The sequence below is a fragment of the Leucoraja erinacea genome, chromosome 13 (assembly GCF_028641065.1).
Source record: "Leucoraja erinacea ecotype New England chromosome 13, Leri_hhj_1, whole genome shotgun sequence".
In the NCBI taxonomy this organism is placed as follows: domain Eukaryota; kingdom Metazoa; phylum Chordata; class Chondrichthyes; order Rajiformes; family Rajidae; genus Leucoraja; species Leucoraja erinaceus.
The window spans coordinates 28949128-28963892 of NC_073389.1; the positions used below are offsets into that span (position 1 = coordinate 28949128).

Below are 14765 nucleotides of genomic sequence, written 5' to 3' on the forward strand. Positions count from 1 at the left end.
CTGGAAAGTACCAGAGTACTCATGCTTCCCAAGAATTAGGAAAGTACCAGACCAGAAAATATCCTTAACTCCATCAGCCACTTTTGCCCACAAGTCTCAACACCTGTCAATGGTCAGATTTCAGCAGAATTCGATAAAACTCCTCACGCAATAAATCGCAAGTCAACCCTATGCTATGTGCCTTCTTAAGGCGTTTCAAAAATTAATCCATTATTTCCATTATAATCTTTCCTTGATGCCGCTGGTAAGTCCATGAGCCAAGCACACTCCAACAGAATATGCTTTACCTGCCTGCCGTCTGCAATGACTGATGGGACTGTACACTGAATCTTTCCAATTGTTTCCTGACCAACTGCAATGTGATGTTCTGGTCTTCAGGATGTCTCCAGATGAATTAACATTGTGGGCTCTGTAAGCTATTAAGCACTGTATAGATAAAGGAACAGTAGAAAAAGTATAATTAATCGTTACCATTAGTATAGCAAGGTGAGTATTAAGCTCATTAAGATATTCTATTCACCATGAGAAATATTTGTAGAAGACACAAAATTCAGAAACATAACAACGATTAGTCAGCCTTGAGGAGAATGTTGGGAAGATAGCGAAAACAGGCAGGTAAGCTGCAGGCAAAATAGAACATCAATGATGAGATTCGCTTTGGTAGAACAAATGAGACAATAGAAACTAAATTATACTTTTTTAATGGATGTGGTCTGATTCTGCACTTTAAAGGGTGTATACTTTCTATCTTTCGTGGTAGAAAAAAGGAAGAAAGGAAGTCGCACCCCTAAAGTACAACTAACCCCTGTATGTGATACTGTCAGATCTGGGCACCACACTTCAGGTATGATGGCAGGGTCTTTGAGAGCGCATGGAAGAATGAAGAAAAGTTTCAGTCACAGGAAGAGACATGGTTAAAATTCTGAGGATTAATAAGCTAAAGCAAATTTCATAAACATGGTGAAATCTTTGAAGTGGAAGCAGAAATATCAGTAAATCTTAAGTACACAAAATAAAAATTACATGGTGAATTATAATCTTTTTGAGTGTGCTCCTAAAAGGGTGCTGGGCAAACACTTTGAGGTAGTATCAGATATGTGGGACTAATTTGCGAGATCAGGCAGGGCAAGATGGGACAAAAGCCTTTAAGGATTCACTCCTATAAAAGCAGGCAGATGTCAAGCCACAATTGAATATTCCTGTGAATGGGGCAAAACATTCTATCCATTATAATCATTTAATACTCCCCACTATTCAACAACTGCAAAAGCATATTAAATATCTTGGATGTTACCCGAGAAGTCAGCATGATAATTTTGATCTGCAATTGTTAGATTATCTCATATGTACTGCCAACCTGTTTGACATCCATTCTGATCTGCAAATCCATGATCTTCAACATGCTCTCATTTGAGTCCAAATTATCCAGCAAATTAACCTCCGCCACCTTCTTGTTAAAGAGCAAGAGAGCAAAGTATGACATATCCATCCTATTTTGCAGTACATCAGCTGCCTGGAACACCATTGGTAAAGTATAAAGGAGCTAGAATGAGTCCCTGCAGAAACACCAATGAAGACAATGAATCATGCTGCCTACTGCCAACTTGGGGTGCCCAGTTACAAGATTTGATTCATGTAACACCTCAAGCTTCTACCTGAAACATGAGGCGAAAATGCAGGAAAGGAACAAAGAAAGACTCCAGAATCCGTTTTAAAAATAAGAGTTTATGTGGGTACAATGTTTACAGTGCTGTGGCCTTGTACCTTTTCATTAAATGTTGACATACACAAACTTTTATACGAGTTTAAAACAAGCAGCTGAATTCAAGTTAAGACATATATTGTACGATTTACTGCACTGTTGCACTTTTTTAACTACAGAACTAAACCACCATTGATAAAATCTTTATAAACTCCTGTCTACTGTACCTGACCATAGTTCTACACAGTGAGAGCAGCATTTAGTGCAAAGGCTGTTTTGTGTGAAGTTGCATTGTCTAACATGCCGAAAAAGTATTTCATGTGTTTGAATTACTGTGCATGCTGGCTGTGCTATTTGGATGGAACCACCTCACAATACACTACAAGAGAAAGCCAGCTCTCTGAGAGGACTTGCAGAAACTCGTACATCAGCTTACATATAATAAAGGTTGTGCTGCACAAGAACAAAGGATGCAAAAAATACAGTTCTCCTAACTGGGGTTTTGCAAAATTAGGCGGTCCTTGCTAAATCAATATCAAATAATATACAATTTGATGAAAAAAATATCCTGCCTGTCTCCTGATATTTCCCACCAATTTCCTTGCCGATTTGTAATTTATTTTAATTTGATGTTTAAACAAAGGAAATAAAGTTAATTTAACAAAAATGTTCTGAAGATTAACAACTGGCTGATTGATCATTACAACATTGTAATATCCAATATTTACTTCTTGAGACAGCACACTGAAATTCCTTTGCAAAAGTGATGACTCTTTACTACAAGCAGGTTAGAGATGCAATGACAATACAAGCAAGAATCTCCAACTGACAGTGTCCTCCACAATGTTTGGGACAAAGACCCATCATTTATTTATTTCAAGGTAGACAAAAGTGCTGGAGAAACTCAGCGGGTGTGGCAGCATCTATGGAGCGAAGGAAATAGGCAACGTTTCGGGCCAAATCCCTTCTTCAGACTTATTTGCCTCTGTACTCCACAATTTGAGATTTGTAATAGAAAAAAAAAAAATCACATGTGGTTAAAGTGCACTTTGTAAGATTTTATTAAAGAGTATTTTTTATACAATTTGGTTTCACCATGTAGAAATTACAGCTGTGTTTATACATAGTCCCCCCCCCCCCCTCCCCCATTTCAGAGCACCACAACGTTTGGGACACATGGCTTCACGGTTGTTCATAATTGCTCAGGTGTGTTTAAATGCCTCCTTAATACTGATATAAGAGAACTGCCAGCACCTAGTCTTTCCTCCAGTCTTTCCATCACCTTTGGAAACTTTCATTGTAGTTTATCAACACGAGGATCAAAGTTGTGCCAAATTCAAAGAAGAAATTATGAGACTGAGAAACAAGAATAAAACTGTTAGAAACATCAGCCAAACCTTAGGCTTACCAACATCAACTGTTTGGAGGTGAGCTTACTAATCGCAAAGGGACTGGCAGGCCAAGGAAGAAGTCCACAGCTGACGACTGAAGAATTCTCTCTTTTATAAAGAAAAATCCCCAAACACCTGTATGGCAGTTCAGAAACACTCTTCAGGAGTCAGGTGTGGATTTGTCAATGTCCACTGTGCAGAAGACAATATACAGAAATACACAGGCTACACTGCAAGATGCAAACCACTGGTTAGCTGCAAAAATAGGATGGCCAGGTTAGTTTGCCAAGAAGTACTTAAAAGAGCAACCACAGTTCTGGAAAAAGGTCTTGTGGACAGATGAGACAAAGATTAACTTATATCAGAGTGATGGCAAGAACAAAGTATGAAGGAGAGAAGGAAGTGCCCAAGATCCAAAGCATACCACCTCATCTGTAAAACACGGTGGTGGGGTGTTACAGCCTGGGCATGTATGGCTGCTGAAGATAATAGCTCGCATATCTTCATTGATGATACAACTGCAGATGGTAGTAGCATAATGAATTCTGAAGTGTATAGACACATCCTATCCGCTCAAGTTCAAACAAATGCCTCAAAATTCATTGTCCGGCAGTTCATTTTCCAGCAAGACAATGATCCCAAACATACTGCTAAAGCAACAAAGGAATTTTTCAAAGCTAAACAATGGTCAATTCTTGAGTGGCCAAGTCAATCACCCAATCCGAACCCAATTGAGCATGTCTTTTATATGCTGAAGAGAAAACTGAAGGGGATTAGCCCTCAAAACAAGTATAAGCTAAAGATGGCTGCAATACAGGCCTGGCAGAGCATCACCAGAGAAGACACCCAGCAACTGTTGGATGTCCATGAATCACAGACTTCAAGCAGTCATTGCATGCAAAGGATATACAACAAAATACTAAACATGACAACTTTCATTTACATGACATTGCTGTGTCCCAGACATTATGGTGCCCTGAAGTGAGAGGACTATGTATAAACACTGCTGTAATTTCTACATGGTGAAACCAAAATATATAAAAACGACCTTGATTATTCAAGGTCAAGGTCAAGTTCAAGGATTATGTGTTCGGCATGGACTAGAAGGGTCGAGATGGCCTGTTTCCGTGCTGTAATTGTTATATGGTTATTATAATCTGACAATGTGCACTTTAACCACATGTGATTTTTTTTCCTATTACAAATCTCAAATTGTGGAGTACAGAAGCAAATAAATAAATGATGGGTCTTTGACCCAACCATTATGGAGGGCACTGTACTTGCTGCAATTAATGCTCTGTACCATGAGTGGAGCAACAATGTTAATTATGTCTGTTCACCCTGATATATGTGATGACCATGAATGACTGCTGGCAAATAATGAAACCATATTACCAAAAACGGGGAATGAGTAATCTGCAGGGTTTTCCATATTCAGGTTAAAGTATCAAAGCCTTGTTCTTATTTTTCTCTTGGGACTTGGGCCCATTACCAAGAGTTATTATTCCCATGCACCAATGGTACTTTTTGCTTTAACCTAAATTTATGATTAAAATATGTCTTTGTAACCTATCGCTCATTCATATCGTAACCAAAATAAATAATGACAGAAACCGCTTGGTTCTCAGTGCTGATAAGTGAAAACATTTTCACTCAACCAGAAAGAAAAACTATTCTGCTGTGATTAATGAAACAATAAACATATCACTCTAATATTAGCAACATGCCTGGACAAACATTCATACAATGACAGAGAAAGAGGTTTGAACAACTGATTCCCATTTTCCATGCATGAAGCAATCTACGCTTCTTTCTCCTGCCATTCGCCCTTTCAAGAGGCAACAGTAGTAAGTTTGCTAAAATAGCAACACATCTTTTTATTTGTGTTGATTCTGAGAAAAACAGCAAATAAATAAAAAAATAATTTCCAAAGGTTTTATGGTTGACATGTGTACGTAGCAGTTTGAAAGTTGAAATCCAAACAAAGACAAACACTTAGATGAACAAAATATCACTAAACAAATTGTGAATTTGCCATTCACACAGGAGAACTAGGTTCACATTTACAGCAATACGCATTAGACCAGTGGAGTCAAGACTTTTTCCTTTCACTTCCATTTAAAATATAATTGACCAGAAATAATAAAACAAAATGCAGCAAAATATAGAAGTTGCCATTTCATGAAAAGAGTTGTGCATCACAGCACAATGCAAGACCCCTTGGGCCAGCACTTTTGACTTTAAGTACAGAGCATTTTTTGTTTTAGAAAGAATATGAACCAGGGTGCAAGCTAAAAAGCATCATGCAGCACTTCACCCCGGCATCCTTATGATTAAGAACTTTATTTATTTTCATAAAATTACAACTCAACTTTTGTTTTGAAAAGACAGGTTTTACTTTTTCCATACTGTGTAGAACACCCATCTGAACAAGGAGCTTAAGGAAAGCAAACACACTGAATCTACACACACACACAATTTATCTTGGTTAAAAAAGTTTAAAAAATACTTCACATTGAATAGGAAAGTTAATATTCTGACAAGTAAAAGCCCTGTCCCACGGTACGAGTTCATTCCAAGAGCTCTCCCGAGTGTAAAAAAAAAATCAAACTCGTGGTAAGCACGGAGAATGAACGTAGCTTGTACGTCAGAGCTCGGGGACGTCTCTTAGCGCTAACGGCAGGTACTCGGGAAGACTCGCTAACGGCAGGTAAGCACTGGAAGACTTGTGAAGATGTTTCAACATGTTGAAAAATGACCACGAGAGCCCCGAGTACTGACGAGTGGCTATTACCGTAAATCTCCGAGTTCGAATCTGGGCAAACTCGGGAGAGCTCTTGGAATGAACTCGTACTGTGGGACAGGACTATTACTAAACATTGCATATAACCCCCAACAGGATTCCATCATCAGTCATGTTTCCCTCCCTATTCAATATTCAGATGGGATTGTTTCCCATATGACTGCATGGTTCGCTCTTCCATCGACAGCAACCACTCCTCTTCCTATGGCACTTTCCCATGCAACCGCAGGCAGTGCATCACTTTCTCTTTGACCCCTCCCAACATTCAAGGGCCTGCCAGGTGAAGTAGCAATGCGCCAGAACATCTTCCAGCTTAGTGAAATAAATTTGGTGCACATGATATGGTCTCCTTTATGTTGGTTTCACCAGCATCGATTGGGTGACCACTTTGCAGAACGCCTCCATTGTGTCTACAGATGTGACCATGGGTTTATGGTCACCTGCTGCTTTAATTCCCTATCACTTTCCTATTCTAACCCTTGTCCTTGGCCGTCACTATTTTAAATTCAACTCAAGTCATTATCTATCTTGAAATCCTCGAGTCTCAATTTCTGCATTTAACTATTTCAGAATATTTCCAGATTTATTTTATTTGAGATTTCCAACCGCTGGTAATCCTGCCTGCACGTGATCCATATTCATCCATACCCTATGGGGTAAAACATTTAGGATTGAGGTAAGGGAAAAATCTCTTTACCCAGAAGTATAATTTTCTACTACAGAATACATTTAATATGGAGATTAATTGATATATTTCTTGGCACAAAAAACAACAAATAAAGCGAAGAGCATGGGAATAGATAATTAGCAATAATTGAATGGAATTATGGAACACATTTGAAGGGATGGATCCTGCCACTCAAGTCGTCAAGTTTATTTGTCACATACACATACGAGATGTGCAGTGAAATGAAAGTGGCAATGCTCGCGGACTTTTGTGCAAAAAGACAAACAACCAAACAAACTATAAACACAATCATAACACACATATACCTTTACACAATAAATAATGGAAGGAAAAACGTTCAGTAGAGTTAGTCCCTGGTGATAGGTGTTTACAGTCCGAATGGCCTCTGGGAAGAAACTCCTTCTCAACCTCTCTGTTCTCACCGCATGGCAACAGAGGCGTTTGCCTGACCGTAGCAGCTGGAACAGTCCGTTGCAGGGGTGGAAGAGGTCTCTCATGATATTGTTGAACTCCAGTTCCTTCTCATCCACAACCCTCCATCCTAAGCAACATCCAGTTGAATCTCCTCTGAACCTTCTCCAGCACTATCACATCCTTCCTCTCGTGCGGTGACCAGAAATGAACACAATATTCCTGCTGAGGTCTGACCAATGTTTGATTAAGTTGGGGCATAATCTCCCTACTCCTGTTTGCAGTGCCCTGACTTACAAAGACCAGTATCCCACATTCCACCTTACCCACATCGTCCACTTGTGCTGCTAAATGGAAGCTGGGAAGTTGGAGTTACCATAATAGCCCCATTTTTGACACACACTCACATAACTAGCAGAGTGGCCTCCTGTGATGCAACCCCACATTGATGCGACAATGTTGATGAGACTGCCAAGAAGGCACACCAACATAACTACTTCCTGAAGAAATTCAGCATGTCTCCAAAGAATCTAACAAACTTCTACAGAAGCAACATAGAAAGTATACTGTCAGATTGCATCACAGCTTGGTTCGGGAACAGTTCTGCCTAGGACCACAAGAAATTGTAGAAAGTTGTAGATGTAGCCTGGTCCATCACTGATCAAACCTCACCATTGGCTCCATCTACACTTCACGTTGCCTTGGAAAAGCAGCCAACATAATCAAAGACTTGTCTCACTCCGGTTATTTCTATTTTCACCTGTTCCCGTCCAGCAAAAGGGACAGAAGCTTGGAAACGTGCACGCCCAGACCCTGGAACTGCTTTGTCTCCTCTGTTAGAAGGCTTTTGAATAAGCTAGGGTACGGTCTGATTCACCTCTAACTAACTGTGAACATTTGTCTATGGAACTGATGCGCTACAACGCTGAGAATTATGTTCTGCATTCTGCATCTTCCCTGTTGCTCTGATATACTTGAGCTTGACGATTACATTATGTATAGTATATCTGATCTGTTTGGATAGCCTGCTTTTCACTGTACCTCAGTAACAATAAACCTAATAACCCTAAACTTAAAAACAAAACCAGTGCCAAACATCCAAATGGTTTTACGATAAAGCAAAACAGACAAAAGCAGTTCATTTTCAGTATCTGAGCAAAATAAACATTTTCCAATGTTCTAAAGCTGTGGAATGTATTTCTACCATTAACAATTGAGCAGCAACTATCAATTTGAAGATTAGATTGGAGGTGGATAAGGAAGGAGGTTGCTGGGCCATGGGAACGATGCAGAAATATGTCACTAATGGTAGAGCTCAATGGTGGCTTTATGTATTGTTATGACTGCTGGAGTTATGGTCAAAATGAAGAAAAATGTCATGATTTCAATATTCTGCAAGAAAGCATCTGGGGATGAGGCCTGATGCAATGTACTCCATTTCCATGCCAAAGCAAATAATGTGATTGAGAGCTAAGGTCACAAGGTCACTGAATTCATAAGTCAAAGCTATCAATAAGATCAACACTACTTTCCAATTTTCCAGTTTTAGAAGATTGAGGGGGGGATCTTATAGAAACGTACAAAATTCTTAAGGGGTTGGACAGGCTAGATGCAGGAAGATTGTTGCCGATGTTGGGGAAGTCCAGAATAAGGGGTTACAGTTTAAGGATAAGGGGGGAAATCTTTTAGAACCGAGATGAGGAAAACATTTTTCACACAGAGAGTGGTGAATCTCTGGAATTCTCTGCCACAGAAGGTAGTTGAGGCCAGTTTGTTGGCTATATTTAAGAGGGAGTTAGATGTGGCCCTTGTGGCTAAAGGGATCAGGGGGTATGGAGAGAAGGCAGGTACAGGATACTGAGTTGGATGATCAGCCATGATCATATTGAATGGCGGTGCAGGATCGAAGGGTCGAATGGCCTACTCCTGCACCTAATTTCCATGTTTCTATGTTTCTATAACGGGTCACTCCACCATTGTTACTACCTCCATTCAGATCTTGGAAGGAATTGCATGTATAAAACATTGCCCATAGCCGTTCCATTTCTTTGCTTGTAAGTAAATGATCCCAGCTAATTTTCCATACCTCTATTCCCATTCCTCAAACAGCTATTTCTCAATTTATCACTTTGAAGTCGAGTTGTGCTCTTCGCAATCTTTATCTGATGAAAGGCTATCAACACGAAAAGATAAACAGTTTATTTTCCCATAGTGATAGTCTAAAAGTATCTCTAACATTCTATATTATTATTCCTTATTAGGCTGTGATTAATCCTTGTGACAGGTTTTCCCAGAAATTCAGAACATTGCATGATCTTACTGATAACAATGATCATTATACCACTCAAAGGATAACTTCAACACACTAATCTTCCTACTCCATGTGCCTCTGAATTACTTGCATTTATGTAGTGATTTTAACTAGTAAAAATGGATCAAGGTATTAATAAAATGTGGATTTTGAGCAGAGATTCCAAAACTTTGGGCACGGATAACTGAAAACGCAGCCAGATTGGTACGAACTTGGGGATACATACATAACCAACGTGAGAGAAGGGCACAGGGCTTAGAGGGTGCAGTGCTATAAGTGGGTGCAGTGCTATAAGAGGATATAGACATAGGAAATGTAAAGATTTGAACGCATCTCCAAAACATTTAAATGCCAAAAATTGCTGAAACAGGTCAGCTCACGACAGGCTGTTCTCCCCACCTCATTTCTCTTTCTGAACACTTGACCCAAGTTCTTCAATGTCCTGAAGCTAGGATCAGATAACAATCACCCCTCAGCAAGTTTCACAAGAATAAGTTTCACACTCCTTATGATCTCCATATATGCTGGGGATTGATGAATTTACCACAGCACTCATTTAGGAAAAGAATACAACTTATAAAATTCAGATATAAAGCTATTTAAAAAGCAAAATGGTTGACATCGAGTTTGGAAAAGGATACAATTCTGCATACGAGGGAACACAAACAACATTCTTTGAATATTCCACAGGACAATAGAGCTTGTTCAGCTGCTTCTCATACATCGTGAGTGCTTCAGTTAAGTTTGCACAATTACCCTGCAGGATAAAAAGTGAACACAAAAGTTAGGCACTTTCCGAGAAAGAAAAGGGACTACGTTTCATGTGATTTGACGTGTGGCCGAAGATTATTGATCTGGAAACAGGCAGCATGAAGAAACAAATGTGAAAATGATCAGCTGAAGATGGCACCAGGCTGCCATGCCCCCAACTCGTACTTTGTCCACAATTTATTAAAGTATTGGTCAGTCTCAAAGAGTATGTCAGCTGTAAACATGCAACTGCCCATTTCCAAAGCTCGGCATCTACTGATCCTTCCCAGGTTATGCCTAACATATGTACAGACATAATATGAACGAGCGTCTTGGAGACAGGTGGTATGGATTTGCCAGCTGCTGCTAGGCTGCAGTCATCTTCTACTGCATGGGAACTCAGTTTGCAGTCATATTTTCGACTTGCAAACTATCCAGGTTAGCAACAATTCAGAACACACTACATTGCCGTAATCAGAGACCAGCTACATTTATATCTATTGAGGAAAATGTGGACATTCATTAATTAATGGGATGAAGACTGGTTTGATCAACGCTAGCATTTACTGACCATCTGACATTACTTTTGGGATGGTGCAGGTGAGAGGCCATATTAAACTCCTAGTCAGCTTGCAGTTTTCCAACATCCTTTGCACAAAAGAGAAAAAGGGGGTCTCATTTGCGCATTAAATATAAATTCCCAGGATATTGACCGATCAAGGATGGATGCTGATATACTTTAAATCATAGGGCGGCTGAGGGAGGGAATTTCTTGTACATGTCCTGACCTCCTAGGTGGTACAGGTTGAAGGCTTGGGATTTACTGTCAAGGCATTCTGATCAAATTGCTTCAGTGTTTCTTGCAATTAGCACACAGAGCAGCCGAAGGTCATTGTCCATGTTGACACACAGCAAAATGATTTTAGGGAGTTAGGCAAAAAGGCTGAAAAGCAGGACCACCAGGATAGTGATGTCAGAATTACTCCCAGTACCACGTGCTAGCGAGTGTAGGAACAGTAAGATGGGACAGATGAACGCGATTCTGAGGAGTTGGTGCAGGTGAAAGGGATTCAGCTTGTACAATCGGGATCTCATCTGGGCCAGTGGTGACCTGTGCAAGAGGGATGAGTTGCACCTGAACTTCAGGGGAACCAATATCTTGGCAGGCAGGTTTGCTAGTGCTACATAGGTGAGTTTTAAACTAGATTGGTGGTTGGAGGTGGGGGGGGGGGGGGGGGGAGATCCAATGCAGGAATGAGGCAGGTGAGAAGCTGGATGTCCGTATGAATGGTGAAGGGATGTTGGGGCACAGTTGATCACATTTTTTCAGGAAAGTATCTTTAGGTAGACAAAAGTGCTGGAGAAACTCAGTGGGTGCAGCAGCATCTATGGAGCGAAGGAAATAGGCAACGTTTTGGGCCGAGACCCTTCTTCAGTATCTTTGGGTGATGTGTAGAGGGAAAAGTTTGATCTAATCTTAGGAAATTGGGAAGGACAAGTGACTGATGTGTTCGTGGGTGAGCTTGAAATCAAGGCATGCATTTCCTGTTGGAGTGAAGGGCAAGCAGGTGGGTGTAAGGAAACTTGGATGACGAGAGAAATTGAGGCTCTGGCCAGGAAAATAGAGATGAGATTGATATAGGCAGCTGGGATCAAGGGTATTCCTGAAGGAGTTTCGGGACTGAGGAGCACACTAAATAAAGAAACCAGGAGAGCAACAAGGGGGCAGATAATATTAAGTAAAAGGAAAATATTTTATTAGTATATTAAGGGAAAGAGGGTAACTAGAGAGAGAATAGGGCCCTAAGAAACCAAAGGAGACATCTCTGTGCGGAGTCACAAGAAATGGGCAAGGTCCTCAACAAGTACTTTACCATAGAGAAAGACATGAAGAATGGGGAACTAGGGACAGTCAATGGAAGTGTCTTTAGGTCATTCAGTATTATGGTTGAGGAGGTGATCAACACCCTAAGGAAAATTAAATTTCTCGAGCCAGATTAGATATATTAGAGGACACTGTGGGAAGCAAGAGAATAAATTGCAGGTGCCCTGGCAGAGTTATACGAATCACCATTAAATACTTGCGAGGTGTTAGAAGACTGGAAAGTGGCTAATGTTGTGCCTCTATTTAGTCAATAGTCAATTTTACTTGTCACAAAGACCTGAAGGTGCAATGAAATTAATTTGCAGCAGCTGTACAATTAAAAAAGAACACACAATACACAATAAGATGTAACTAAACATCCACCACAGCATTCTTCACTGTGGTGGAAGGCACAAAGTTCAGTCAGTCCTCCTCCTTGTTCACCCGCAGTCGGGGCCATAAAACCCTACGCAGTCCCCGCTACGGACGGACGGCCGGATGTACAGGCCCTCTCATCAGGACGGTCGAACACACTCCGCGGCTTGGAGCTCCACGGAGTGGACAGTTGTATAGAGTATTTATGAAACGCTGCAAGAAAAAGCCTAGTAACTATAGACCAGTGAGCCTAACATCTGGAAGCAAGTTACTGAAGAGTATTCTAATGGACATGCATTGAGATAAACAGAGGCTGATTAAGGAATATTGGAATATTGTGTTCCGCTTTGGTCACAATGCTATAGGAAAAATGTTGTAGGAAACTGGAAAGAGCGCAGAATATTTAGGAAGATGTTGTGTGAACGAGGGCCTGAGCTATACGAAGAGGTTGAGCAGGCTACGGCTTTATTCCTTGGAGAGCAGGAGGGTGAGGGTTGATTCTTTCAGATCTCATAAACTGGCCCACAGGGCTTCCACGTACTGCCACACGATCTTATAGAGGTGCATAAGATCATGAGGGGAATAAAGTAGGTGCATATTCTTTTACCCAGTAGTGGAATCAAGAACCAGAGGACATAGTTTTAAGGTGAGAGTGGAAAGATTTAATAGGAATCTGAGGGGCAACTTTTCCCACACAGAGGGTAGTGGGTATATGGAATAAGCTGCCAGATGAGGTAGTTGAGGAAGATCCTGGAACAATTAAAAGACATTTGAACAGGCACATGAATAGGAAAGTTTAGAGGGGTACAGTCCAAAAGCAGACAGGTGGGACTAGTGTAGATCGGGAAGCTTGGTCGGCATGGGCTAGTTGGGCTGAAGGGCCCATTTCCATGCTGTATGATGATTACTTATTTCATTTTTATGTTATGTTACACAGCAGTATAATAAATTTTATCTCAAATAAAGCACTCCAGGCCTGTTTCCGGTCACATAATAATGTATGGCAATAAACTCAACGGGACACAAAATACCAGAATGGCAGAGTTATGGTCAATCAGAAGCCAGAGTTTAACTGTACATACACACACTGTGACTGTTTTATAATTAGAACTGAATGTGCAGCTTTGTTTTGTGCAATTTTCTAACTGGATAAATACATGCTCAGTAAAGACTGAGTTGGTAATGCTGCCTGAAGGCAGAATGTTGGTCAGGAATCCAGAACTTCTCTGCTCTTCACACAGAACTAACGACTCTTTCAGATCTCAAAAGCTGGCCCACAGGGCTTCCACGTACTGCCACACGATTAGCTATGTAATTATCAGATATTTTACTGCTTGTGGTTTACAGTAACATTCACCCATATCTAATATTTAAGAAAACAGATAGAGCATTTTTCAAAACACGTCATATGTTTTGAAAATCAATCGCATACCTGACCTATTAAGAAATCAAAGCAAACACAATTATTTATAACAACCTCATAAAACATTCCAAATCCAAGGTAGACAAAAGTGCTGGAGAAACTCAGCGGGTGCGACAGCATCTATGGAGTGAAGGAAATAGGCAACGTTTCGGGCTGAAACTCTTCTTCAAATCCAAATTGCCTTGTCTGCTATTGTACATGCAGATGTTGCCACCCAGTGTGCACCAACAGTCCTGCACCTCTTGTACACACAGTATGAAAATTGGAATTCTCTGCCTCAGAAGGCTGTCAAGAAACAGAAAGAGAAAGAACTATACAGCACAGGAACAGCCCCTTCAGTATACAATAGCTGTGCCGAACATGACGCCAATTTAAACTATTCTCCTGTGCCTGCCTCTAATCCTCCAATCTATATCCTTTCAATTCCTGCATATCCACTTGCCTACCTAAAACCCTTTTAAACATCGCTATTGTATTGCTTTTACTTCCACCCCATGGTAGCACGTTCCAAGCAGTCACCACTATGTAAGAACTTGCCCCACATATCTCCTTTAGACTTTCTCTCTCTGACCTTAAAGCTTCGCCAACTAACCTTTGACATGTCCATCCTAGCAAAAAGGTTCTGACTGTTCACCCTATCTATGCCTCTATACTTCTATCAGGTCTCCCCTCAACTTCCGACACTCCAGATAAAACAATCCGAGTTTATCCAACCTCTCCTTATAATTAATACCCTTGAATCCAGGCGGCATTGTGGAAACCTCTGCCATACCCTTTACAAAGCCTCCACACCCGTGCTGTAATGGGGTGACCAGAAATGCAGACAATACTCCAAGCACAGCCTAACCAAAGTTTTATAAAGCTATAACATGACTGCCTGACTCATTGCCCCTTGTGCTCTGGAGATCTCTCATAGCAACTTAGAAAAGGCATGTAACCCCCATTCCACCAACTAGAAAACTTACAAATGCGAGGCATTCCATCGAGGCTCAAGGTACAACTACCTTCTAAAATCCCCTCACATACTTGGCTTCAAATTGTGTAGTA

General features: G+C 40.7%; 1 protein-coding gene across 1 annotated transcript in view; it reads right to left on the reverse strand.

The window, feature by feature from the left end:
• Nucleotides 1-1705: 1705 nt before the first annotated feature.
• Nucleotides 1706-14765, reverse strand: part of sms (spermine synthase) — a 36900-nt gene continuing 23840 nt past the window's right edge. The window contains exons 10-11 of the mRNA XM_055644719.1: nucleotides 9948-10063; nucleotides 1706-5518 (exon numbers count right to left, since the gene is read on the reverse strand). Coding sequence (XP_055500694.1) covers nucleotides 5488-5518; nucleotides 9948-10063 — 147 coding nt within the window. The 3' untranslated portion in view covers nucleotides 1706-5487. The remainder of the gene's footprint in view (nucleotides 5519-9947; nucleotides 10064-14765) is intronic.